Source organism: Schistocerca gregaria, chromosome 6 (assembly GCF_023897955.1).
Source record: "Schistocerca gregaria isolate iqSchGreg1 chromosome 6, iqSchGreg1.2, whole genome shotgun sequence".
Lineage (NCBI taxonomy): Eukaryota > Metazoa > Arthropoda > Insecta > Orthoptera > Acrididae > Schistocerca > Schistocerca gregaria.
In genome coordinates, this window is record NC_064925.1 from 206,042,547 (window position 1) to 206,068,172 (window position 25,626).

The window sequence follows — 25,626 nt, forward strand, 5'->3', positions numbered from 1 at the left end:
CATTCTCCAGATCTCACACTAATTGAAAACGTCTGGTCAATGGTGGCCGATCAACGGGTTCGTCACAATACGCTAGTCACTACTCTTAATGAAATGTGGTATCGTGTTGATGCTGCATGGACAGCTGTAACTGTACTCGCCATCCAAGCTCTGTTTGACTCAATGCCCAGGCGTATCAAGGCCGTTATTTCGGCCAGAGGTGGTTGTTCTTGGTACTGATTTCTCAGGATCTATGCATCCAAATTGCTTGAAAATGTAATCACATGCCAGTTCTAGTATAATATGAATACCCGTTTATCATCTGTATTTATTCTTGGTGTAGCAATTTTTATGGCCAGTAGTGTATGTTTCTCAGTTGTGGATGTTCACCTAATCTAATATTTTGTCCCTTCTGAATGCCTCACTTTTTTGTTAAGCGGTTTAGAAGAAGGCGGACAGCATTCATCATACTGGAACTACATTATCTTAAGGGTGGCTAAATTCCTCCGGATCTATATCTTCCTTTCTTCTAAGTAATGGAGTCCTATTAATCCTCTCTCCAGAATAATAGACGTTGCAAAAGTATGACTATTCATGTAAACTATTCTGTGATACTGAAGCAAACTAGGAAATTTGTTAATTTGTTCTCACTGTATTAGAAAGATTGTCATTCAGTCATTGGTGTTTATTACTTGTGTTATTGAGTTCATTCCGTTTAAATGTGGGTTACTAACACAGTGACGTAATGACAACGTCCGATCCGTACCACGCACAAACTCAACATCTAGACTGCCCGTCATAATAGCTGCTGCACTTAGTCGCAGCAAACTTACTTCTGAAACTACTATTTCCAAACACTTCCTTCTCCATATCCGACATGTGAACTGTGCAAGTTGTGTCTATAGCGAACTCTTGAGTTAGTTGCGAATGATCCCACGTCTACAAATCGCCGGAATGGCGTAGTGAACAATTTTTTGCAGACGGAATGCGGAGTTATGATTGTCTTTCGGCGTATATGAGACAAGGCTGCCGATCAACGTAATTGAGTGAAGCACAGCATAATATCAAGTCCGTCTTTTCCCTCATGGAATACTAATTACTTTTAAAAATTACCACGTTACAGTGTTTTTGTTACGGCTGACAAATAAATGGAAAGTATATAACGGAAGAATGAAAATAAGTGGAGGCGATCTCTCCTTCCAGACCTCACTGCTGGAGAAAGACGCTGCATAAAACTAACATTTAACGGTGCAAATGACTTCATTCCGAATTGTAATTGCTCATCTCTACATTTACGCGTTGCTATAAATATTTCTGCTACGGTGCCATGGAAAACCAGACGATACTGAAAAACGTAGACAGATAATGTTTGTTTCGGAAACGTTCAATTGCTGTTCCAGTCTTTGAAAAACGTTATTATACCGCAAACTGATAAGAATTTACTTTCTCCTGGAGAATTTCACTGGTGAGTAAGAATTCAAAGTTTGTCTGCACAGCATCTGCTGTATGCAAACTTTTTGATTCAATCTCATTAGCAACTTATCGTTTACCTACAAGAACTAACAAATTAGTAAAAATTCCGCTTTCGCCGAAATAAATACAAACTGAATTCTTTCCCGAGCCTGCCATTGTTGTCAAATGTTCCTATCCGACACGCGCCGATATGTATTCATTATGCAGTTAAATCAAATTCATCCCCATAGTAGTCGATGAATGTTAGGGGATAATGTATGAATTCCGCATGTTGGGGATAATGTGAGAAGACTTCTTGTGTAATTTCCTAGCCGGCCGCGGTGGTCTCGCGGTTCTAGGGGTGCAGTCCGGAACCGTGCGACTGCTACGCTCGCAGGTTCGAATCCTGCCTCGGGCATGGATGTGTGTGATGTCCTTAGGTTAGTTAGGTTTAAGTAGTTCTAAGTTCTAGGGGACTGATGACCACAGATGTTAAGTCCCATAGTGCTCAGAGCCATTTGATCCATTTTTTTGTAATGTCCTAGTAGAAATGTTTAGCTGCTGCATTTCCCTGATCTGCCATAAAATGTAAAGAACGTTCCTGTCTCAAGGCACGATTTTGCACTCTGTAATTTGGATTTTGTGGAGGCCGTGGTTACTAAACGTCTCTTTTTGGTAAAATGACTTTTGTCTGTTGTTCGTGAAAACGTGTGTCAGTAGTCGAGCTGCATTTATCCAAAAACTATTCGACAGACTGCCTTGAAACTAGATCAAGACAATTCCTCACTAAAATGAATGGGCGTATAAAAGAGGAGTACCTTTATCTTACGGCTGGCAGTAATAAAACCAGCAACGGATCCTCACGGGGAGGTCCCCCAAAGCGTCCGTGCATTGAGTGTGAATCTGGCGTTTGTGGTGGCTAGGCCTTTCCGCTGGCGGATCAGGTTATCCCAGATTCCGGTGCGGGTGGGATATGATTTGGGAAATACGGTACTGGCAACTCTCTTGTGCCCGATCCGGGTGTCCCCCGACCAAGGGAGATGTCCCAGATGCAGAGGAGAGTCTAAGGTACCATATGACTACATGTCCGACTGGACTCCACTTTGCTTCTACCAGCTCAGTTCTACAAGATCGGAGGGCAGTCAGATGTATCTGTCAACTTCCATAATCCTCATTTCGGACAACAGAGAGCTGGCAGTCCAAAGAAAGGCACTAGTACAAAAATGCAGACACACTTGTACCCCATGGTTCAGAGCAGCTTATTTGTCTGTGTCTTACTCGCTGCTACCGAACTTCTAGGTCAGGGCTTCCCCCTATGCGCTAGCATGAGAACTCGACTGATAGTTGGTACTACATTACCACACTGCACTAGTAGGTAGAGGGAGAGGGAGTATTTCGTGCTGTTCGTGTTGTTATGAATGAGTGTGGAATGAAAAGGGGAGAAGGTGTCGGCACATGGAGTATCACTTTTGAATAGCACTATGAAGGCCATCGAGCTTAAATACCCCACTGACTAACAGGCGTTTGTCAACAGTATCACTTTTCTTGTATCTATGACATGTAACGCAATACATTAGTGCACGGCCTGGCGGTCAGCAACTCTATCATCTATGGATATCTTGAACACATATGCTTCGCTTGATGGCCAAATAGAGATCAATATTTCTCCCACCACCAGGATTCGGAAGCCACCACACAGTTTTTGAGGTTGGTAATATCAGTCTAATGCCCATAAAGCGCGAAGGATGCTTTACTCATAGAATCCTCTGTTTGTCGTCTGTTCACATTTGTATATCGCCCTCAATCAGAAATCGAAATGAGTAGGTTGATAATGAACTAAAAACGAGGGATAACATGAGTAAAATCACGAAAGTTTACTTCAGGAGAACAATGGATATACTAATCTTTAAGAACCGTAAAAACAAGCTAAATATATATGTTTACAATATATATATAGATGCTGTTGTTCATATGTCAATGATTTCTTTACTTCATTTTGGTTGAGTGTGCTGTCTCTTAGTTATCTAATAATTTAATATACACCACTGTAAGTCCCACTTGACAAGAATCCGACTTAGAACCGACCTATATCTCTTGACAAAACCACATCAGCGATAGACCGTCTTTATGGTAATGTGAACTAATATAACGGACAGGGATTCGAATCGTTTCTGTCCTTTTAGATGTGAATGCTTTCAACATAAAAGATGTTCACCCTGTAAATATACTCGTACATACGTATGATGTTAGTGTTCTGTTCTATACCTAATGATAGTGAATAGTCGTTTACCGCTCATCTACACTTTATTTTTATTTGAGAGCATACAGTATTAAACAAGTTAGTTCAGACATTCTTACCTAGCAGATTCTGAAATTTTTTCAAACTCTATTTCTCGAGAATATGGACAGTTCGCTTCCACAGGCTGCCTTTTACAACTGTTCTATGTACATAATACATGTAGCGTTTCTGTACCTGTGTGCATCGTATGAAGGCAAGAGAAAACATAGATGTAAGCAATCACCTAGTTGCGTTGACGGATCCAGTATCTGACGTTAAACATGCACGCAGCAGTCAGGACGCTAATACGTGTACTTATTTTGCATGTGTAACACTTGCCATATATCAGTTGACTAAACGACCGACAGTGCTTGGTTAAAATACGGCTTTCTCTTAATTGAGAGACCCATTGTAAGAAAGGAGAATTGTAGTAGAAATACTGCATTTTCGCTTACCCTTTGCGTGTGTAATAAACTCAGAAGCAGAAAATATTAATATGATTTCGTACCCAGAATTTTTATACGCCTAATGAACGTTCCCTAGTCGCTGGGTAACCATGTCTGACAGAAGCACAAATATTCAACGACTGACACAAATGCGATAGTAAGCCGTGGGTGTTGTTTGTTCAGAATAAAAGAATCAGTGACCGACACAAGCTACACGTCGACCAGTTTGTGGCCCCATTGATAGTATGGCAAACGTTACTGGAACGAAACTGCGCAGTGATATTTACAAATAAGAGAAGTTTCTGAACATGTATTTCAGACAGAAACAGGGTCTCACACAAGATAAATATCTTTTAGGACTTAATGGCATTTCAATAGTTGACGTTATTACATAATACACGGAGCACTGTCTTCATCAACGAACGAATGGCCACGGCTTTGACGAAGCAACCACAACTTAGGCAACCCACAAGATACGCCTGGATTTGAAGTTCATGATGTGTAATTTATAGATATAGTAGTTTCTACTGGAGCTGTGAAGTGTTAAGTATTTTAGCAGCAATCTAGTCCAACTTCAACTTCCGGTGAGTGAAAGGGATGGGCAACATTGCAAAACTTACATCATTAACCAGACGACGGGTTCATTTTTTATCTGAAAAGATCTAATGAAACTTTAGAACTAAAGAAACTAAAAACATCATTTCGTGCTCGAAAAAAGCGGCAATGCCCCATGCACTATTATAGTTTTCTAAAAAAAATCCTTCTTGAGGCATGTGTTATACCCAATGTGACACAAATGTCCAAAGTTAGACTGACACAATTTTCCTTTAATAGCGCCTTGTGGCTTTCCCCATCACATACAGACAGGAATTCAACTAATAAATTACTGACGAAAAATTTAATTACTACGTTATTTCTATTACGACTTGACTCCGAAGTTTGCTCTGCGAGCTAGCTCAGCAGATAAATGTTGTGCACCAAACGGCTTGCCTATAATGCTACGAATGTGAATGCAGGTAACTGTCTTTTGCAACGTGCAGTAGCTCTGAGTCGCAGTAAATATTGATACCATTTACGATGTGCTTGCCGGTCAACTTTCTGAATAACTAGCCAATATTAAATTCAGAGGAAGAAGTTTGTTTTGTGATAAAATAGTACTGGAGTCCCGATAAGAGACACTCGGTCATCAGAAAAGAGATACTGTGGACACCTCTCGTGTAATGACGCAGCGGACTAGTAGATTTATATCTGAATTTCTAAACGGGCATGCGCATGCACGTACTTTCACGATGTCTAGGTAAAGATGTACCACGTTGCCAACACGATGTAACGCATTTCGTAGCCAAGATCCACTATCATTTTACCGTAGTACCTGATAATATCCTGCAAAATCTTGAGTTTCTTCTGCTGGGACCTGCGTAAAAGCGAGAAGACAGGCTTCTTTCTGAATACGTTGAAAAACAAAGATCGAAATCTCTAGTAGGCAGGAGTGAAATAGATGACAGCAATTACGCTGGTTGCGTTGAGGAAATAGAAAAAGATATTAGGAGGGGGATATCTTGAACATAAACTGTGATTATCACGTCTGAAATTTGTGGCTTGTTGTAAAAAGGTGGATTTGACCAAGCCATCCTTACAGTGTCAAATGAGTGTTGATAAATCTCGCATCAATGGATTCACTGAAGTTGGTCTGTATGCGCATGTCACGCACTGTGGTGAAGAGTGCGGAATATTACTATGGCAGATGTAGACCCCTGTTCCCAAAGTAAGTGAAACGCAAAAAAAAAAAAAGCCGTTCGCTGCTTTGAAAGTGACGTCTTGTTTCCAGCGATTTATCTCTGGAGAGTAAGAAAATAGTTTTGGAAACACAAACATCGATAGTTACGCGCTAGTTACATTAATACCATTAACCAGTGAGTAGAATACCAAGCCCTAGTGGCTTCCGATCTTCGTTTATAAAAACAGACAGAAGAAGATCGTTTCCACTTGGACTGTTAAATCGTTAAGTCTAAGTTGCTTCTCTCGTCATTTTCTTCACCGTCAATTTTGAAAATCTAGTAACATAGCTTGTTTCTCTTCAGATAGAAAGGATCTCCAGTTATGCTCTATGTAAGAATGGTTTCGATCCCTATTCTTCGTTTTTCTCATTGTATTTGCCTGAGTTGTTTTGGTTTGGAAACAAGTTTTTTATTGCCTCTTCGCTAGTGTCCTATCACAGGCTACAGTGAAAACTGCTTAACCAGGCACATTTAGCTGCTGAGGGCATTTCCAATTTCGAGCTTACGGTTACGTGGTGCACTTACACGAAGCTGGTCACAGCAGTAATTGTGACATACATTGCTTGCAATAATAAATTAGAAACTCACCTTTTCTTATCACAAGGAGACGTCAAGTTTGGGCACATTATTTGTTCATGAGTGAAGGACCTATCCTTGTGATAAATAAAGGCATGAGAGAAAGTGTAAATATTACATCATAAGACTTTCTACTTAACTTTTGAACTTTTATGTGTTGTAAATTGAAAACGATCGCTGGTACTTTCACTCACAGAGATGGTGGTACCTATGTAAATTACAAACTGCCATACTTCCCTAATTGAGTGTAGCGCGTCCTTCCCCCGGACGACAGCTGGGTTCCATCTTATGGAATTTTCACGCTATGTTGATCTAGGGATACATCAACAGCCTTTAACGTAACTAAGGCCGGTCGGAATGAAATCCAGAAGGTACGAATAGGTGCACAGCGGGTTGCTGCAGGAAAGCAAACAGGGGCAGGTCAGTACGTCGTTCGCTGGTGGGGGGACAGCGGTGGACGTAACAGGAGCGTAACATACATCTCCCACAGACGAGGATACGAACAACAACCTCAACAGCTAAGCGATATTTCGGTCGAAGCCACCGGACCCAACGTTAATTGTGTACAGTGCTACAGTCCATTTGGCAGGTGTATTGGATCTTACAAAAGACACGAATTTTATGAACTTTTAGTGTGTTGTAAGTAGGCGCTCTGTACTGTAGACTCCACCTTTTCGATCTCCAGAACCGTGGGCTAATTTGGATGAGAAAAACCGCGCAGTTTTGACCCCTTGCTTGACTTTTTCTCTACAGATATTTTTCCTTTGGGCCCTACAGAAAAAAGCGATCTGAGTTTTGCTGTAAAGCGTAAAATTTTCTACAGTTTGCAGTGGTCAAACATACTTTTATACCTCATGCTTAACTTTGAAGCTCTATATGTGGTAAGTATCTGCTGCAAAAGTCGTTTAATCAGTGTAAATTAAAGAGAATTCAACGCCCTACAAGAAAAATCTAAGTATTTTTGTCGTGGAAAGCGAGAGGAAAAAGCTACAGATGTGCAAAAATTTCGTGGTTTTGTAGCTCCTGTCAAGTTAGTACGGAGTACTCGAGCTCGATAATTTGGATTCTACACTACAGACCACCTACGCACAACATATTAAAAACGTACAACTTTTGCGAGGTACCACCTTCATTTCTGAGTACTTACCGATTAGACTAATATCCCCGCACTAGTAGAAGTCGCAGCAGCTTAAAGGCATGTCAGATGACACCGAAGCTACAGCCCGAACCACCAACATTGGCCCGCTTACCGGTATCGGTCAATGTTTCTTTGATGAAGTTAAGGGTTTTCGGATCCAACCCTTGTTCTTCAAGGTATCAAAAAGTGCTTGTCGGTCAACTGAGTAGCATGCCTTTTTAAAGTCAACATACGTGCTAATCATTAGGTTGTTTCTGACTGCTTTGTATTTTAGCACGGTCTTTAGATTGAAAATTCTTCCTGTGCAGGAACTACTGGGGCGAAAGCCACCTTGATATTCACCAATTTTGTTTCGCAATTGCTCTTGTGCTCCTTGAAGAAGACAGGCTGATAGAACTTTGTATGCGACCTGAAGTAGCGATATGCCTCGATAATTATTTACATCAGATTTGTACTATATATATATCCAGGTAAGAGTGAGTAGGACTCACTCGCCGAGACTTCTGTACAAGCTAAATTACGTATATAGATGATCCACCCATCTTGGGACCGAGAATTTCAATTATTTTTGCCTGTTATTGATACCGATACTAGCAAAATATCAGAATATGTGAATTAAAAACCCGTATATTTTGACTGCATTGACGTAGAAGCTTAAATTTTTACCCTGTCAAGGGACGGTTGTGTCGTAAATTTCAACTTGATTCGTGTATCCGTTCCTGAGAAAAAAGGGGTCTTAACTGACGGACAGACAGATGGGCAGAGAGAGGGACAGCAATATGAGCAAAAAATATTTTTCGTGTTACATAATTACAAATTAAGAATTTTCGGGCGTTTTCTTGTATTTGTACTGCGAAACCTTGCTTCTTAACAAATTATATGACTGTAGGCCAACGGGAAATGCGCTATGGGTTTTGATGAGTGAGTTTGCATCAAAATATGTTACATAAATGCCCTTATCTTTTGATTGCGTTGACGTAGGAACTTAACTTTTTTACATCGCCAAGGGGCCACAGACCTTAATATGTGACATTAATTTTAGCTTGCTACGTGTACCCCTTCCTGAGAAAAAGGGTTCTTAACAGTCGGACAGACAGACAAACGGATAACAAAGTGAGCCTCTAAAGGTTTCACTTTTACCAATTGTGGTGCAGAGTCCTAAAAGTACCTATCTTTAATTTTTTTTGAAACTCTATAAGTGGATTACGAAACTATAATTTCGACCAAAAGCACTGTTTCGCATGTCATTTGACTACACCAATATGTGCACAGAAGAAAACTCACGCATTAAAAAAGCGTGAGCGTTATAGGAGCTGCTCTACATTCACATGTTTTAGCGATGTGCTGTATTGTGACACATAACACGCTACCATACAGTATTATTAACGAATATAACAGAGCTATGTATAGATCCTAACGCTCATAAAGCTGCTTTCCTTGTCCAGTTGCTGGCAAATGTATTAGTTATATCATTAAAATTTAATTGACAAGCCAAAGTCCACTCCATAGCAAGTGGTCCTAAATCTGATTACCTATTTTGTTTCATTGTAGGTCGTACAACATTTTTTACTCTTGGTTGGGTGCTACTCTATCTTTCGGCATCGGCCACTGATTCTGGCAGTCATAGAGCGACGCAATTATTTGAGAAAGTGTTGCTTACTTTTTTGCTCAGTAGTTATATTTGCGAGCCGAAGTGGATTTAAACAGTCACTGAAATTGGCAGTTTTCATTTCTTCCAGATGATTCACTTCGTGCAGTATATCACCTAACACGTCGCAGCTATATATTTCAAAGCAACTTTTGGTCCTACTTTTCGAGGTCTATACTGGATAATATACGAGTAGGCCTACAACAACAGTGTTGATACGCTTCGCAACTAACTTGAATGATATGCCAAAGAAGTCAATAGAGGGGGTCGACACGGCACAAAACAGCAACTTTCGTTCCGCCTTCCTTTTTTCCGTTGTGCAGCAATAAGCTCGGTAACACTGAAGGTAGAATGACTCAGAAACGAAGGAAACCCATGATTCACGATCGAGTGCTTGGTGTTACCCTCTCTCATACTTTCTAATGGATTCACAGTTCTTTAAATTATTAGCATTATTTTTACTTTCGTATTCATGACGGTATACTAATTATTCATAACGTATCTGCAAGATATACGGGGGATTGCGCACGTCACGTGAGTTTCGAAGCCTGAAACTCGGCTGTCTCAACACCTTCGACATTTGGTGAAACTAGGTCATCCAATGTGCAGGCTGCAGGTAGCTTCGAGCAGACCAAGAGATGATTTGCATCTTATTCTCCACGTTCGCAGGTTGCATCTCCAGCAATGTATCCCCATCGTTGTATGTTAGGAGCTAGTTATTCCATTTTTCAATCTATTCAAGGTCTTCCACGTCTGGTAAGCTATACAGCTGAAGCTTTGTAGAAGTGAAATTCACGGACAGGAAAGATATTTTAATCCAATAACGACAAGTAGTGCGGCAGATTATTGTCATTCACAAAATCTGATAAGATAGTAGGAAACCAGCCACAAGTTCTTCCTTTAGGTTTTGGGTATGTCTCCGGGTATCGCTACAGTTCTACTCGGTGAGCGGAAGAAGACGCAATTGCTTCAGTTGTTAGGAGAAAGCTCTTACTTACCATCAGTTTGGGGAAATTCTCCTTCACTTCCTAGTGTCTTCTCTAGAGTCATCTTGTTTTTTCTTCCTCCATCCCACTATTCCATAAGGGATGATCAACAAGTTTTCGTTCGAAGATCATACAGTCCAGAATCAGGCGTTGAGTCAATCATCCCATCGACGCCCCGGGTTGGAGATAACCGTTTGTTAAAAAGCCTTGTCATGCTGCGTGAAGAATTTCGTAACTTCCTACTGCACATCCACATCTCACAGAAATCGTCGACCTTTCGAGGCCCTTTTTAAGGAACTGAAGGCGTGATAACTTCAAGGGGAGAGATCAAGTCTACATGGCGGTTTCTCGAGTGTCTCCCACTTGAGTTGGCGTTACTTCTGTGCTAAGACATTTGCACTAAGGCGACGTGCGTTATCATGAAGCAGCAGCACCCTTCTTGCAGTTTTAGCAACTATGGTTTTCGACAGACATGCTGCCGCATACATGTTCTTCATTCTCCGATGGATGTCTACCGGTATTCATGCCTCGCAACCGAGAAAAGAGCAACAGCACTTTGGTCCTCTTTCGACGCATTTGGTAATAACGTCGCAATAGTTCATGTTACCGTATTTGCATCACGCACGTCGAAAAGACAAGAATGCCACACTGATCCCTTGCGTGCATATCGGTGATTATACACTACTGGCCATTAAAATTGCTACACCAAGAACAAATGCAGATGATAAACGGGTATTCATTGGACAAGTACATTATACTAGAACTGACATGTGATTACATTTCACGCAATTTGGGTGCACAGATCCTGAGAAATCAGTACCCAGAACAACCACCTCTGGCCGTAATAACGGCCTTGATACGCCTGGGCATTGAGTCAAACAGACCTTGGATGGCGTGTACAGGTACAACTGCCCATGCAACTTCAACACAATACCACAGTTCATCAAGAGTAGTGACTGCCGAATTGTGAAGAGCCAGTTGCTCGGCCACCATTGACCAGATGTTTTCAATTGGTGAAAGATCTGGTGAATGTGCTGGCCAAGGCAGCAGTCGGACATTTTCTGTATTCAGAAAGGCCCGTACAGGACCTGCAACATGCGGTCGTGCATTATCCTGCTGAAACTTAGGGTTTCGCAGGGATCGAATGAAGGGTAGTGCCACAGGTCGTAACACATCTGAAATGTGCTGTCAATGCGAACAAGAGGTGACCGACACGGATGCGACCATCATGATGATGTAAACAGAACCTGGATTCACCCGAAAAAATGTCGTTTTGCCATTCGTGCACCCAGGTTTGTCGTTGTGTACACCATCGCAGGCGCTCCTGTCTGTGGTGCAGCGTCAAGGGTAACAGCAGCCATGGTCTCCGAGCTGATAGTCCATGCTGCTGCAAACGTCGTCGAACTGTTCGTGCAGATGGTTGTTGTCTTGCAAATGTCTCCATCTGTTGACTCAGAGATCGAGACATGGCTGCACGATCCGTTATAGCCATGCGGATAAGATGCCTGTCATCTCAACTGCTAGTGATACGAGGCCTTTGGGATCCAGCACGGCGTTCCGTAGTACCCTCCTGAACCCACCGATTCCATATTCTGCTAACAGCCATTGGATCTCGACCAACGCGAGCAGCAATGTCGCGATACGATAAACGGCAATCGAGATAGGCTACAATCCGACCTTTATCAAAGTTGGAAACGTGATGGTACGCATTTCTCCCCCTTACACGAGGCATCATAACAACGTTTCACTAGGCAACGACGGTCAACTGCTGTTTGTGTATGAGAAATCGGTTGGAAACTTTCCTCATGTCAGCACGTTGTAGGTGTCGCCACAGGCGCCAAGCTTGTGTGAATGCTCTGAAAAGCTAATCATTTGCATATCACAGTATCTTCTTCCTGTCGGTTAAATTTCGCGCCTGTAGCACGTCATCTTCGTGGTGTAGCAATTTTAATGACCAGTAGTGTACGACTGCAGTGAAGTTGCTCTACGCTGCATGTACGTTGCAGGAAGACCCACAAATGGAAACTTTTTGGTCGCTCGTTACATAATATTTATACTCCTTTCACAAAAGGTCTTTGCATAACATCCAGCACTCTCGCGGCAGTCCTGTCTTCTGGGATAGAGCACTGGCTCTGAAGACACCCCACCTCCATTCTCTCTCTCGTCGGGCTTATCCATTCCTAGAGACTTAGCATGACAGGCACTAAATCTATAGCTGGGGTCATGAAAGATGGCGGTCGAGTTCAGGCTTGTTCTGCGGATCTACGTCAGGCATTCTCCGACAGCCAATGATCGTTCAGAAGTGTTCGGAGCAACTCTGCTGTGAATGCCGCAGCTAATAAGAGCATTAAACATGACCGTAGAGAGTTGTTTAGTGAATTTCTATTCCATTAGTTTCGAGCTGTCATCGCTGATGGTGCTGGTAAGTGATAAATTCTGCATAAGCAATCGAGAGACATAATTTGCAGAGTACTTCTTCAAGCGGAAAGCAAGCGCGTGCGGTACCGTAACTGTCGCTTGGAACCGCCAACAATGCAACCCTCCGTCCGTCCGTGCCTCGACATGCGCGAAGCACCATCGTTCGTGGATCCGAGTATAGCTGCCGTGTGTGCTCTCCATATCAGCGGTTGCTCGTTCTATTGTTGCTCGGCTCTGTAAGGCTCCAACGTTTGAGCTGGAGCACGCTACGCGTTAGAGCGGTTTAGGAGTTAAAACTGAGACACGGTTGGCGTAGCTCTCCTCCGGGAAAAGCTTTGACGTGGATAGAAGTCGGCAGGCGAGCTGAAGCGTTCGTGGAAGCAGTGAGCGCACAGCCCTGACGACTTTCTCCGCGCGCAGCCGGGCCGGTGGCATCTGCACAGGCGGTCCGGTAGCCGTAGCACGAGCAGTACCAGGGGCCGAGCCGTGACCGGAGAAAGCCACGCAGCCTCACGCTGCACGCACCGGCGCCTCTGCTCGCCTGGACCGTAGGTTACTGCCGCTTCAAGGTGCAACTCCCGCCAAGCGCGTAGCGCGTCAGTTGGTGCCGTTTCCTAGCCTCAAGCGTGCTTCCAAAAAATGGCGCAACTGGCTCTGAGCACTATGGGACTTAACTGCTCAGGTCACCAGTCTCCTAGAACTACTTAAACCTAACCAACCTAAGGACAACACACACATCCATGACCGAGGCAGGATTCGCGCGGCTCCAGACTGTATCGCCTAGAACCGCTTAGCCACTCCCTGTCGTGCTTACGGGCTTGGACAAAATGATGTTGAATGAAATGCGTTTGGCAGCAATGCGTGAAACCGGGAAGGACTGTCGAAGCAGAATATTGACGAAAATCACAAAACCCAAAGAAATTCCGGTCGCGGTAACTGCCTGATAAAAAAGTGAAGCGTCCGAGGATGGAGGGGGAGACGAAATTAAACTTAACGGTTCGAGAGGGGTTTTTCAGTGAGTACCATATCGAGTCAAACATAATAATGAATTTGAGAGTATGAGCCCACTTAAAACTATGTCGTTGCACCTCCTCTGACGTGGACACATGCACTGCTTCGGTTGGGAAGGGTGCCATAAACCCGTTGTATTATCTTCTGAGGGAAGCTAGCCCGTAGCTCTAAGCTTACGGCCACACGAGCGTGTTTTTCACGCGCGCTTATGATGGATTTCATGCAACAGTTGTAAGTAGGCTGTTTAGGTTTTTCTGTTGGTAACGTCACGTAGCGCTCTGTATGAAAATCACTGACTGTGCTGTGTGCAGTCTGTGGCTGGTTTGCATTCTTGAAATTTGCTATTGTAGTGTTGGGCAGTTGGCTGTTAACAGCGTGTAGCGTTGCGCAGTTGGAGGCGACGTTTCACAGTGCTGATCACTTTTCTCACGCGGTGTGAGACCCATGGAAATCCCATCCATACGGTATTGTGTCTGGGCAAGCTGCGGCAACATTTACTGTGCGCACTTATTGTTAGTATCAACTAAGAGCGTAATTTCATTTAATAAGAATGCCTTCTCCGGATTGTGTGCTGCTATTGTTGACCACAGGCATCGGATAATCTATAAAAACACGTGGGAATGTTTAGTTAATGAACCACCTGTATATAGAGTTTCAGTATTAACTACCTCTATGTAAATATCGAAAATTAATTAAAAGTTGTGCAAGTTATATACATTACAGTAAAGACAAGAGAACAATGGAGCACCTCACACATAGAAAACATCGCGAATAAATGGCGTAGCACAAAGAGAAAGCAGCTGAAAATGGGGAGAATTTCCCGGAAAGCGTTGTGCAAAATATAAATGAAAAGAAAATCCGCAGGCTTTCACTAACCCTTTCAAAAGGACCAGATAAAATTTTATGGCTATCTAGGGACTAGAAATTCGATGTGTTCTCTCCATTTTGAGTTTCTTCTCGGCTGACCTACAATTGCTGGCAAACAATATGTACATATACTACATATGACAGATACTAAAAGATGAATGTGTGAAACCACACACCACAGAAGAGTGGAACAGTACCAGGAACCAGTATGAAAAGACAGCAAACTTCCCTCACTGTGTAGGATCCATAGATGTAAAACATGTAAGAATCGTCAAACCTGGAGATCAGGCAGCAAATATTGTAATTACAAAAAGTACTTTTCTGTTGCACTAATGAACATAGCAGACAGCAATTATTGTTTCATATGTATAGTGTAGGGGCATTTGGTTATCAAGAAGACGCTAATGTACTCAAAGAAACTGAATTAGGTAAAAAAAAATATAGCGAAACTTTGAATTTGCCCAGTTCAGCACCATTTCCAGATAATGCTTCTGAACGGAAAAGCACTTCTGTGTTTGTGGCTGATGAGCCTTTTGCAATGAGTGACAACTTAATGAGACCCTCTGCTGCACAAAAACCAGCATAATAAACAAAAAGTATTTAACTACAGACTATTACAAGCAATACGTACAACGTGCATTTGGCATTTTATCTAATAAATGGAGAATTTTCCGTCATCCATTCGATTTTATGAGGGTGGTTTGAAAAGTTCTCAGAACGGAATAGAAAAAAGTACTTACATCAATGAAACATTTTTTATTTTTGGGTGTAGTCTACTTGTAGATTAATGCACTTAGTTCAACGATGTTCCATTGCCTTGGCTCTATCTCGAAAATGAGTTTCCTCCAGGCCTGCAAAATAGTTGTGAACTCCAACTATCAATTCTTCGTTTGAAATGAATCTTCGTCCTCCAAGAAAAAATTTCAGTTTTGGGAGGAAGTGGAAGTGTGACAGAGCCTTGTTGCCATTTGTCCAGGAGCTTAGCGTAGTATTCTTTTTTGCCCAGTGGGGAGATAATCTACAAACAGAATCCCCTTCCCATCCCAGAACACTGATGCCATGACATTTGCTGCTGAAGGAATTGTCTTTGCTTTCTTTGGTGGCGGAGACTCAGCATGTTTCCACTGCTTTGACAGTTGTTTTGTCTATGGGGTATAGTAGTGCACCCAAGTTTCATCTGTGGTCACAAACCAGCGCAAAAAAATTGTTCGTTTCTCCCAAAGCGAGCCAAACATTGTTCCATATGTCCCTTCTCAAGCGTTTTTGATCCAGCGTCAAGAGCCGCAGCACCCACCTTGCAGATAGTGTTTCATTTCTAATTCTTCAGTTAAAATATGATATACCCTTTCAGATGACATCTGGCAAGGGGTGAAAAATTTCACACACATTCAATCGGCGATCCTCCTTGACCATTTTGTGCACTTTTGCAATGATTTCTGGAGTAGTGACACATTTTGACCGACCACTGCACGGAACATCCAGACAAAATTTAAATTCATTTGCCCACTTGGCAGTAGTTGAATATGAAGGAGCAGAGTCCCCCAGTGTATTCTGGAAAGTGGAATGAATGTCCTTTGCTTTCATACCTTTCTTTACGAAGTACTTAATCACTGCTCGAACCTCGATTTTTTTCCATCTTCGCAAATCACTTCGAGGGAACAATAACGGAGCCACGCCACCCCCACAGTTCTCTTCCAAGAGCACACACGTGGCACGTGTTTACGTGTTACAGTCCAATGAATATCACATGAACAACTCGTTCACTGACCTCTCGTGGTGATTCCGAGAACTTTTCAAACCACCCTCGTATTGTGGATGTGGCTGATTCTGTTATACAAGCACGCTGCGTACTTCAAAATTTAGTGAGACAGCTTGTTGGCTACAGTTTTGATGATACCCTGACATTCATAACGGGAAGTATCCCTGCAATTGAGACAAAAGGAGCCAATAGTGGAGAAAGTATCATAGATAATTTTGTTGATTACTTGTGTTCCCCTCAAGAATCTGTACCACAATTAGATCGTTACGCTAACATCCTGAAATGGAGACTAGGTTTTTAGTCTAACGTTGGCTTGTTGAAATTTTATTCATGAATACGCTTCAGTACACACTGTTTATAAACAATAATGAAATACTTACTGTCACTTTTCACCAAGATCTGGTATCTGATTGTGACCCAACCTATCCCACTTTTCTCCCTAAATAGTTGTTGTAAATGCTCACCATAATTCTCCCTTCTTATCTCTGTTTTTGTGCTCTTCATCCCATGTGTTGTAGAGCCATGGGTGTTTCTGCACTAGGTAGTTCTGAATTATAATTCAAAAGTCTACTTAACAGAGTTTCAAGAACCAGTATTAAGTGAAGAATCTAGAGGAATTCTTCTGTCTCCTATGTACTGTTTGCATAAGAACCATGAAGACAAGACTAGATGGAGGTAGTAAAAGCAGTCATTTTGCTCACACTCCATATGATTCGAATGAGAAGAAGCCCTTAGTTATGGTGCCAAGCTAAGTTTCCTCAGCAAAGCACTTCATAGTGGTTTTCAGAGTATATACATAGATGTAGATTGTGAACATCCAGTTATAAACATCTCATCTGCAGAACTTCTTTTCCAACTCATGCAAAATACAATGACATCTTCTATTTATCTACAAACTGGCAAGCGTTTGGACCCAACAGTACTTACATGATCATTTTGGTGTTTTGTTAATTAACTGTTATAGCAGACATTATGGGTTGCAATCATAAGAAATATCACTTCTCTCTCAACTGATGCAAATCCATCACTGCTACATTCACAGAATACCTTTCCAGTTATTATACTGGCTTCGTGGTAACTTTGAGAAATTTACACACATTCTGTTTATTGTTTCATTTTACTTTTTTACTGTATACGGACATAAGCTCTGTTTCCATGATGTATGTGAATGTTTTCTTGTTATAGTGGTACCATAATTGTCATAGGTGAAGTACAAAGTACCAATAGGAGATATTGTGTGCATACAGTTGTGAAAGAAATATCATGCTGTTTGTCATAAGCTCACTGGGCAAAATGTTGGTCACCTCCTTAAGGCCACACAGAGTGGCTGCATGGTTAGAGGTGCCAAATCAAGGATTGTGCAGCCACTCCCACTGGAGGTTCAAGTCCTCTCTCAGGCTGCGTGTGTGTGTTGTTCTTAGCATAAGTTAGTTTAAGTCTAGGGACCGGGGACCGACGACCTCAGCAGTTTGGTCCCTTATGAATTCACACACACACACACACACACACACACACACACACACACACACACACACACACACACATATATATATATATATATATATATATATATATATATATATATAGACACACACCTCCTTAAGAGAACATTCTGGTAGCATTGTAGCACACTAGACAGCAGTGCAGAACTGGTACCAGGCACCCATATGACCTTCCACCGCTAATGTAAATCATGGCAGTGAAATGGCATGTATGTGCCATGTCTTTTTATGGAATCAGCAGTGCAACATGGGTTGGTAAAATGATAGAATGAAGCTATCGTGTTTGGATGTGTTCATGCCAAAATCTGAAAGAATTTGTCCAATTTGTTGGTATATCTCCATTGACTTTCCAACATACCTTCAAGTAACTGCGTACAAGTAGTGGCTATACAACATTACATAATAGTAGGGGTTGTAAAAAGATTGACTGATACGGAACAGTGACAGGAGTGATGCCTTGCCAATGACAACTGTTTTCACATCATACAAGAACTGCTACTGTCAGTGACATCACGACCATCTCAACCAGTTGCCTTGAGAACATTTCGAAAGAAACTGCACACAATGGAGATTTGGGGTTGGGTACCTTGTAAATGAGCATTTTTTTCTTTCTTCTTTTTGCTAAATGATGCAAGATATTGAGTCCAATGAGGCATTTAACATGCAGATTGTGGAGGGTGTAGTTTAGGTCAGAGGTATTTTACTGCGAGCATTTTACATGCCATATCTTAGATCCACTCATTCAAGTTACTGTGAGAATGGTCCAGAATGTTTATATCAAGGTTCTTGGTGACAAAGTGTTGTCTTTTTTTACATCTATGTGGTGAATGTGCCATGGTCACTGCCCTCTTCCAGTATGACAACAGTTATGTTTGAAGAGCTGTATGTATACTTTCCCAGTTTGACGAACACTCAGTGACTGTGTTGCACCTCAGCTGCTCTGCTAGATCACACAGTCCTACTCCCTCAGAAAATGTGTGTGGCTATTTGGGAAAGTGGATGAAGTGTAGTAACTGGTATCTCCACAGTTTGGTTGCTCATGGGATCTAATCATGAATGATTGAATTTAGCTATGTATAGCATATCTGAAGAAAATTGTGGAATTTCCTTCTCACCAAACTGAAGCCCTTATATGAGCTACAGATGGTGTTACTTTTTTCCCAGTGTAATTATCATACATTGATGGACCACCAGAGAAACAAAAACAGAAAAATTTGTAATTAATTTTGGATGTAAAGGGCTACTTCTGATTACCTTTCCATAAGAGTGGTAAGCCATTTGTGAAGATGTAATCAAGAAACAATATAGTTGCAAAATAAACATACTCACATTTCCATCCATAGTGATTCTGTAATTTCTTAACTTTACAGGCATTAATAATTTTATCACGAATCACAGGCCTTTACTCTATGAACATTATCAGTAGTTCTGTATTTATTGCACCTACTTTCACTTTTTACACGTAACTGCTTTTCACTACTTTGAAAAACAGCTGTCCTGTCTGAACTCCATAGCAATGCACAAGTTACTGGTGAATGATACTGTTCTTTCACTATTTCAGTGATTTTGGCTTTTCAGTGACAAAATCAGATGTCACAAACAATTGATTCCATGGTTTTGTCACGCATGGTAACTGGTGCTCCATCTGAGCAGCTGAACATAAAATCCATTGTCACTATTATGTATGGTAAAATAAACAGTTGAGTAAAAAAAAAAAAAAAAAAAAAAAAAACTGGAATGCTGTCATATGTGTGCAGGCCAGAAGTACCTATAGATCCTGTATCCAGTTTCATGATAGCAAATGTAATTCTTGGGAGCAATTTGCTTGCTAGACACAACAGTGAAAAAGAAAAAAGAAAAAAAAAATCTTGTTGCTAGAAAAAGAGATGAATGAGAGAATATTGATAATTCTAGTTAGAGGATTTCTGTTAGATGATAAGTGAAGAAGAAGAGCTGCTGTTCCTCCTGAAGATTAACTGAGAAGACACAGAAGATTCTTTAGTAGTTCAAGGAGTACAAAACCTTGACAACTGATTAATACAAATGTATAATGGTCCTTGACAAGTCTTATTATACCCTTTCCATACCAGAAGACCCATTTACATATGGACAATACTGGTGGAAGTGAATGATTTGGGTTGTCTTTTCCAAAACTGTAGCATGGAGGAATTGAAGTATTGAGCCTCAGGGCTTCATATGGCCACACTCAAAGAAAGTTAACTGGTTATGTCTGTGAAAGCATTTTAGGAGACCCTGTTAATTTAATGGAACACTGATTGTTCCCGATCGGTGTTTCCATTTTGCAATATGATAATTTCCTATGATAATTTCCCAGCTCATAGAGAATGGACAACTCCTTGGCTTCCTAAGTTGTCAGATTTGATGTTTATAGTGTGTGTGTGTGTGTGTGTGTGGGCACATGTACATGTGTGTGTGTGTGTGTGGGCACATGTGCATTCTTGTTTATAATTGTCACAATTTGTCTTATTTTTTTCAGTGGGTAGTCAAAAAGAGCAGAAGAAACCAGAAGAAAAGGAATTCATCTGTCCAGAAGGGCAAGGAAATGGAAACTTTGCAGATCCTGCCACCTGCCGCAGGTTTTATCAAGTGTGTACATATTATCATGTTATGAATTTAAAACAACTTCTATTAACTCTCTGTTTGTTGATGCCTTTCCATGCACTAAATAAAATAGCTTTTTGATATGGAGTAGAACATGGTAGCATACAATTTCTGTGTCTGTTACAGTGTGTGGACAACTATCCTTATCTCAACAGATGTCCATCAGGATTGTATTTTGATGACATCAGTAAGCTGTGTACATTCAAGAATGAAGCTAGATGTGGTCCCATTGCCACAAGTAAGACATAAAGATATTAAAAATTCTAATACCATTGTAATATGCTGCCTCTTCTGTTGCACAAATTCACTCATGTGAAAACAAATTTTCAGCTCCAGCACCCAGCACAGAACCTCCAGTAGACTTGGCAAAGAAATGTGACACAAGTGCTTGCACTCTGCCATACTGCTTCTGCTCCAAGGATGGCACACTTGTTCCAGGAGGTCTGGATCCTGAAGAGGTACTGTGTAGATGATTGAAACAATAATAAAAGCATAAGATTTAATTTTCAGTGCAATTAATCACTGATACTCATTTTGAAGATTGTATTAACTTCATTACTGGAATTGTCCTCACTCACTCACTCACTCAACCAACCACCCATCACATTCCATAAATTCCATCACGAAGGAGAGCCTTTAGGGGTGTGGAACAAGTTGAATTGTATGTTAAATGTCAACAGCAGTCACTGAAGACTATTTTTGTAAATTACAATCATAATAAATTATGTTTGTGTTAATCTATTCACACTGATAATTATAGGGATAGAGTATTAGAAATTTGGAAAGCACTGATTGTTACCTATCATATAGAGAAGGCCTTGAGTCGCTCATAGGCACAGCAAAAATAAAATACAGCAGTTTAAAAGAAAAATGCCTTTTGGATGCTGCACATTAATTTCTTTTTTAGTTTTCTTATGCATACAGACCTGTTCTGGTTTATTTACAAGGCATCTTCAGTGGATCAGATCAGCATCTAATTCATTATTTGCAAAGCAAACAGCTTTCTCTCAAATGAAAAAAAGGCTGAAACCTTGCAGTCACTTTGTTTTTGAAACACAGCAGTGTAATTGTCATTTTCTGTGTCCTGAGAGTCATTAATTCATATATTTCAGCATCTGGGTAAGGCCTTCTTAATTAGTACAAGACACATGCACATTCACACAAATGGTCACTGTCTCCAGGCATTAAGGAACAAATGAAACTGCTTGAGATGTGAGTGGCAGTCTAGCTGGGGTGAGTAGCGGGCATGAGTAGTGGGCATGGGCATGGGATAGGATGGAATGGGAGGAGGAAGAGATAGCAAGGTAGAGGTGGGGAAGATGATAGTGCTGTTAGGTGCAGCACTGGGAGGCTGTGTTGGAAGGGGGGCTAAGAAGAAAAGTAATGAAGACATGTTTAGTAGTGGACAGGGAGCACCAAAGAAGATAGGCTGGTGGACAGGGGCTAGTGATTGAGGCCAGCGAGGTTATGAGAATGAATGGTATGTTGTAGAGAGAGTTGCCACGTGTGAAATTGGGAAAAGTTAGTATTATTGGGAAGAAATCAGATGGCACAGGCTGTGAAGCAATCATTTAAGTGTTGGGTGGCACAGTCAGCAACTGGTAGATCTAGTCATCTCTTGGTCCCACTTTGGTAGTGGCCATTCATGTGGTTAGACAGCTTTTTGGTTGTCATCCCCATGTAGAATGCAGCACAGAGGCTGCAGCTAAGTTGTTGGATCAATTGTCCCTGCCTTTGATGGGCTATGAGATGCCTTTGAAAGGACTGGAGTAAGTAGCAGTGGGAGAATGTATTGGACAGGTCTTGCCTTTAGGACTATTGCAAGGATAAGGCCTGAACCCTACCCTGCTCTCCCTTCTCATCCCTGACCCCAGCCTCTTCCTTACCATCACTACCCATCCCAGCTAAATTACTGCTCATATCTAATACAGTCACATCCTGGCCTTAGTGCCTAGAGACAGTGGCCATGTGTATGTGAGTTGTGCTTGTATAAATGCATTTGAGTTTTCTACCACTGAAAAAGGACTTTGTGCAAAAGCTGAAATATGTCTAGTGTTCTTTCACCTTGTGCATATCTGTGACTCTGCATCTCTGTTACGTGGTGAGTAGCAATCTATTCTTTCCATACTGTTGTTGTTTGATCTGGACATTCCATTATTTGAGTTTACTTTATGTATGTACATGTATGTAAGGGGGAAAAAAACAACTAGTTGTGGGGAGACAAAAAGAAGCTGCTACTCCTCTTCCACTGCTCAGCTGCAGCCTTGATATTATAATGAAAATTATTCTGACTTTAGGTAAGGAAAGAAATAACTGAAGCATTCATACAACAAAACAGATTTAGTAATGTTTGTTTTGAAAGGTTTCTGATTTCTTTAGCCTTATCTATTTTGGAAGCTCTCTTTCCTCCAATATGTTGTGTTTGCTTTCTCACTAACAGGTGCAATGAAGTTTAACAAAACATGATGTTGCTGCAGACTATATTTCTTCACTTGTGAGATAGTTACAATAAAAGAATAGGCACAAGACTAAAATTCTTAGTCTTCTAGTAAAATATATCCCATGAAACATGAAATCAGTGTGCTGGACTGAGACTGAGACCCAAGCATTTAGATGGGAGAACACTGTGAGCAAAAGTGTGTTTTCAAAGTTTTTGTTTGGGTATTCACGTGGTACATGTATTTAGCTGGACACACATGAGAAAAAAAAAAAAAAAAAAAAAAAAAAAAGGAATGTTATGAAAAACCACACTTAGTAGCAAAACAAAAATTTAAAATTGTAACTTTCATTATTCTTTCATCAGCGAAAGACATTTTACTGTCTAAATCCAGATTAATCTGGCAAACACATTACTCAGCAACTTCTAAAGACAGTAAATACAGGGTGTTCAAAAAGACTTTCTCCAGTGCTGTATGATTGTTAGCCACATGTACCTTATGATTGTTCACCTGCCTGGGTTATTTACCTTCAAGTGGATTCTCCCAACATTCGACTGTTTCGTTTATCTCAGTCAGCATCAGTAGTATCATTGGTGTGTGTCGTTAACACGTTGACGTGAACGTTTAAGTTAAGTTCCTTTGTTCGTTTGTTTCATTTTTGTCACTGTTAAAATGCTAATCATTGAAGATCATGTGTTTTTAGTTGAACAAGTGTTCAAAGCTGGTGGTAAATGCACAGTTTTAGTTCGTTAAACATTTAATTCAGTTTTCCCTGAGACAACACTCCCACATTGCGATACGTTGCAAGATTTGATTAACAAATTTCGAAGTATGGGTTCAGTGTTTGGAAAAATGATTAGATGAATTGAATTGTGTATTCAACAACAGGTCGGACACTTTCAACATTTAATGTGAAAATTTGTAAGTAAAAATGAATATTCAGTAAATTAATGACTTGTATTTCACTGAGTTTCATTTCGGTATATTCACTGCGGCATACAGCATGCATGGCTAACAATCATATGGCACTGCAGAGAGACTTTTTGAACACCCCGTATAATTTTTAGAATGCTACCATACAGTAATTCTTCTGACTGTGGTATTTTCTGCAGTGTGTGAAAGCTTGTGCCATCTTGAGGCAGCTCCTCTGTGTATTCTATGTTTTTGTACAGTAATGTTTAACATGTTGGAGATAGGAGTAAGTCACAAAACTGGAACTGCTTGTAATTTACAAACATATGTTTTAACTCCCTTCACAAACAATTTATAGGAACATATGGATTCAAGAAATGGAGAAAATTGCAGACAGCATGAAAAGCAACAACACTGATTGTAAATGCATTTGTATTTGTACACCATGTAATAATCATTTGTCTTTGAAGTTTATCAGTTTCCTCATGCAAACAGTAATCAAGCTGTAATGGGCAAACTGTAGCTCCTTAGTGCCAAGCAGCAGCTTCATTTTCCAAAGTAGCAGCTTTCCTGCAAATTTTTTGCCATGACTTGAAATGAGGGGTTCCTGTACAAGGACCCACCCTCATCCCTCCAAGAAGCACTCCGCTGTTCATTCAACTCAAGCAATACCCTGATCCTTGCCTGTGTCATACCTGCATGTCATTCTCTTGTGGATAGCCCAAGGCAGGACCTATTCCACGTTTCCACCCATTGTCTCCTGCTGCAGTTGAGTCACAGGCATCTTCTTTCCAAGCCAACATAGGACCACAAGCGTAAGCAGCTGCTTCACATACCAGATGTGCTGCAATTACTGAGCATCATTCTTTGTGGGTATGGCAACTAAGTAACTGTCTACCTAAATAAATGGCCCCTGCCAAAACAGTGACCAGTTATAGATGTAACAACCCACTCACTGAACATGCTGTACATCACAACATCAATTACGTCAGGGGTTACATCAATACATGTGCTGAATAGATTTCCCTTCCTTGCCCTCCCTCCTTAGCACCATATCCCAGCACTTTCTCTCCATAATGTCTGTCATTCTTATAATTCCTCCTGGCCTAAGCCTCTGCCAGTTCCTATCCACAGCTGACCTTTTCTCACTACCTTGACTTTATAATTCCCGCAGCCATCATTTTGACAGTGCTGCTAAGATGCACCTGTCTCACTCTATATTGCCTCTTAATATCTTTCCACCATCTCCTTGCCAAGTAAATCTTAACAACTCTGCCCGTAAACAGTATTGTGTATTGCCCCTGTGTGTGTGTGTGTGTGTGTGTGTGTGTGTGTGTGTGTGTTTGGGCGCGCGTGCGCGCACCCGCGTGCGCGTGTGTGTGCATGAGCATGTATGCACATTTGTACACTTTGACTGGAAAAGAATAAACATACTGTAGCTCACTTCAGAACTAATTTTCTATGCTTTTCTGCTACAAAACACAATTACAGCTTTGGTGGCCTTTGTTTTGGTTAGTATGGCTCTTTTGCTTTAGTTTCATCTCCATCCCCCTCCCCTCCCTTTTTTGTGACTCTATGAAAATATGTAGGAAACAATTGTATTGAGTGAATAAAATGAGAGCAGGAAGCACAAAGCTTCACTATATCCACAGGGCACACTATACAATGTAATTGTGGATCCAAATTAAGTAAAAGACACTAAAAGAAGATCAATACATGTACCTTAATTAAGTTCAGTGTTCTGTTAACATCTTAGTAAAGGTGAGAAACAGTGGTTGGATATTTTTGTGTTCTTCTCCACAGTGTTCTCTGCAAC

At 41.1% G+C, this 25,626-nt stretch overlaps 1 protein-coding gene across 1 annotated transcript in view; it reads left to right on the plus strand.

Moving 5' to 3' along the window:
- The window catches only part of LOC126278279 (chitin deacetylase 1), a 190,365-nt gene that overhangs the window by 137,616 nt on the left and 27,123 nt on the right, over positions 1-25,626 (plus strand). The window contains exons 2-4 of the mRNA XM_049978283.1: positions 20,336-20,445; positions 20,587-20,698; positions 20,791-20,918. Of these exons, the coding sequence (XP_049834240.1) occupies positions 20,336-20,445; positions 20,587-20,698; positions 20,791-20,918 (350 nt within the window). The remainder of the gene's footprint in view (positions 1-20,335; positions 20,446-20,586; positions 20,699-20,790; positions 20,919-25,626) is intronic.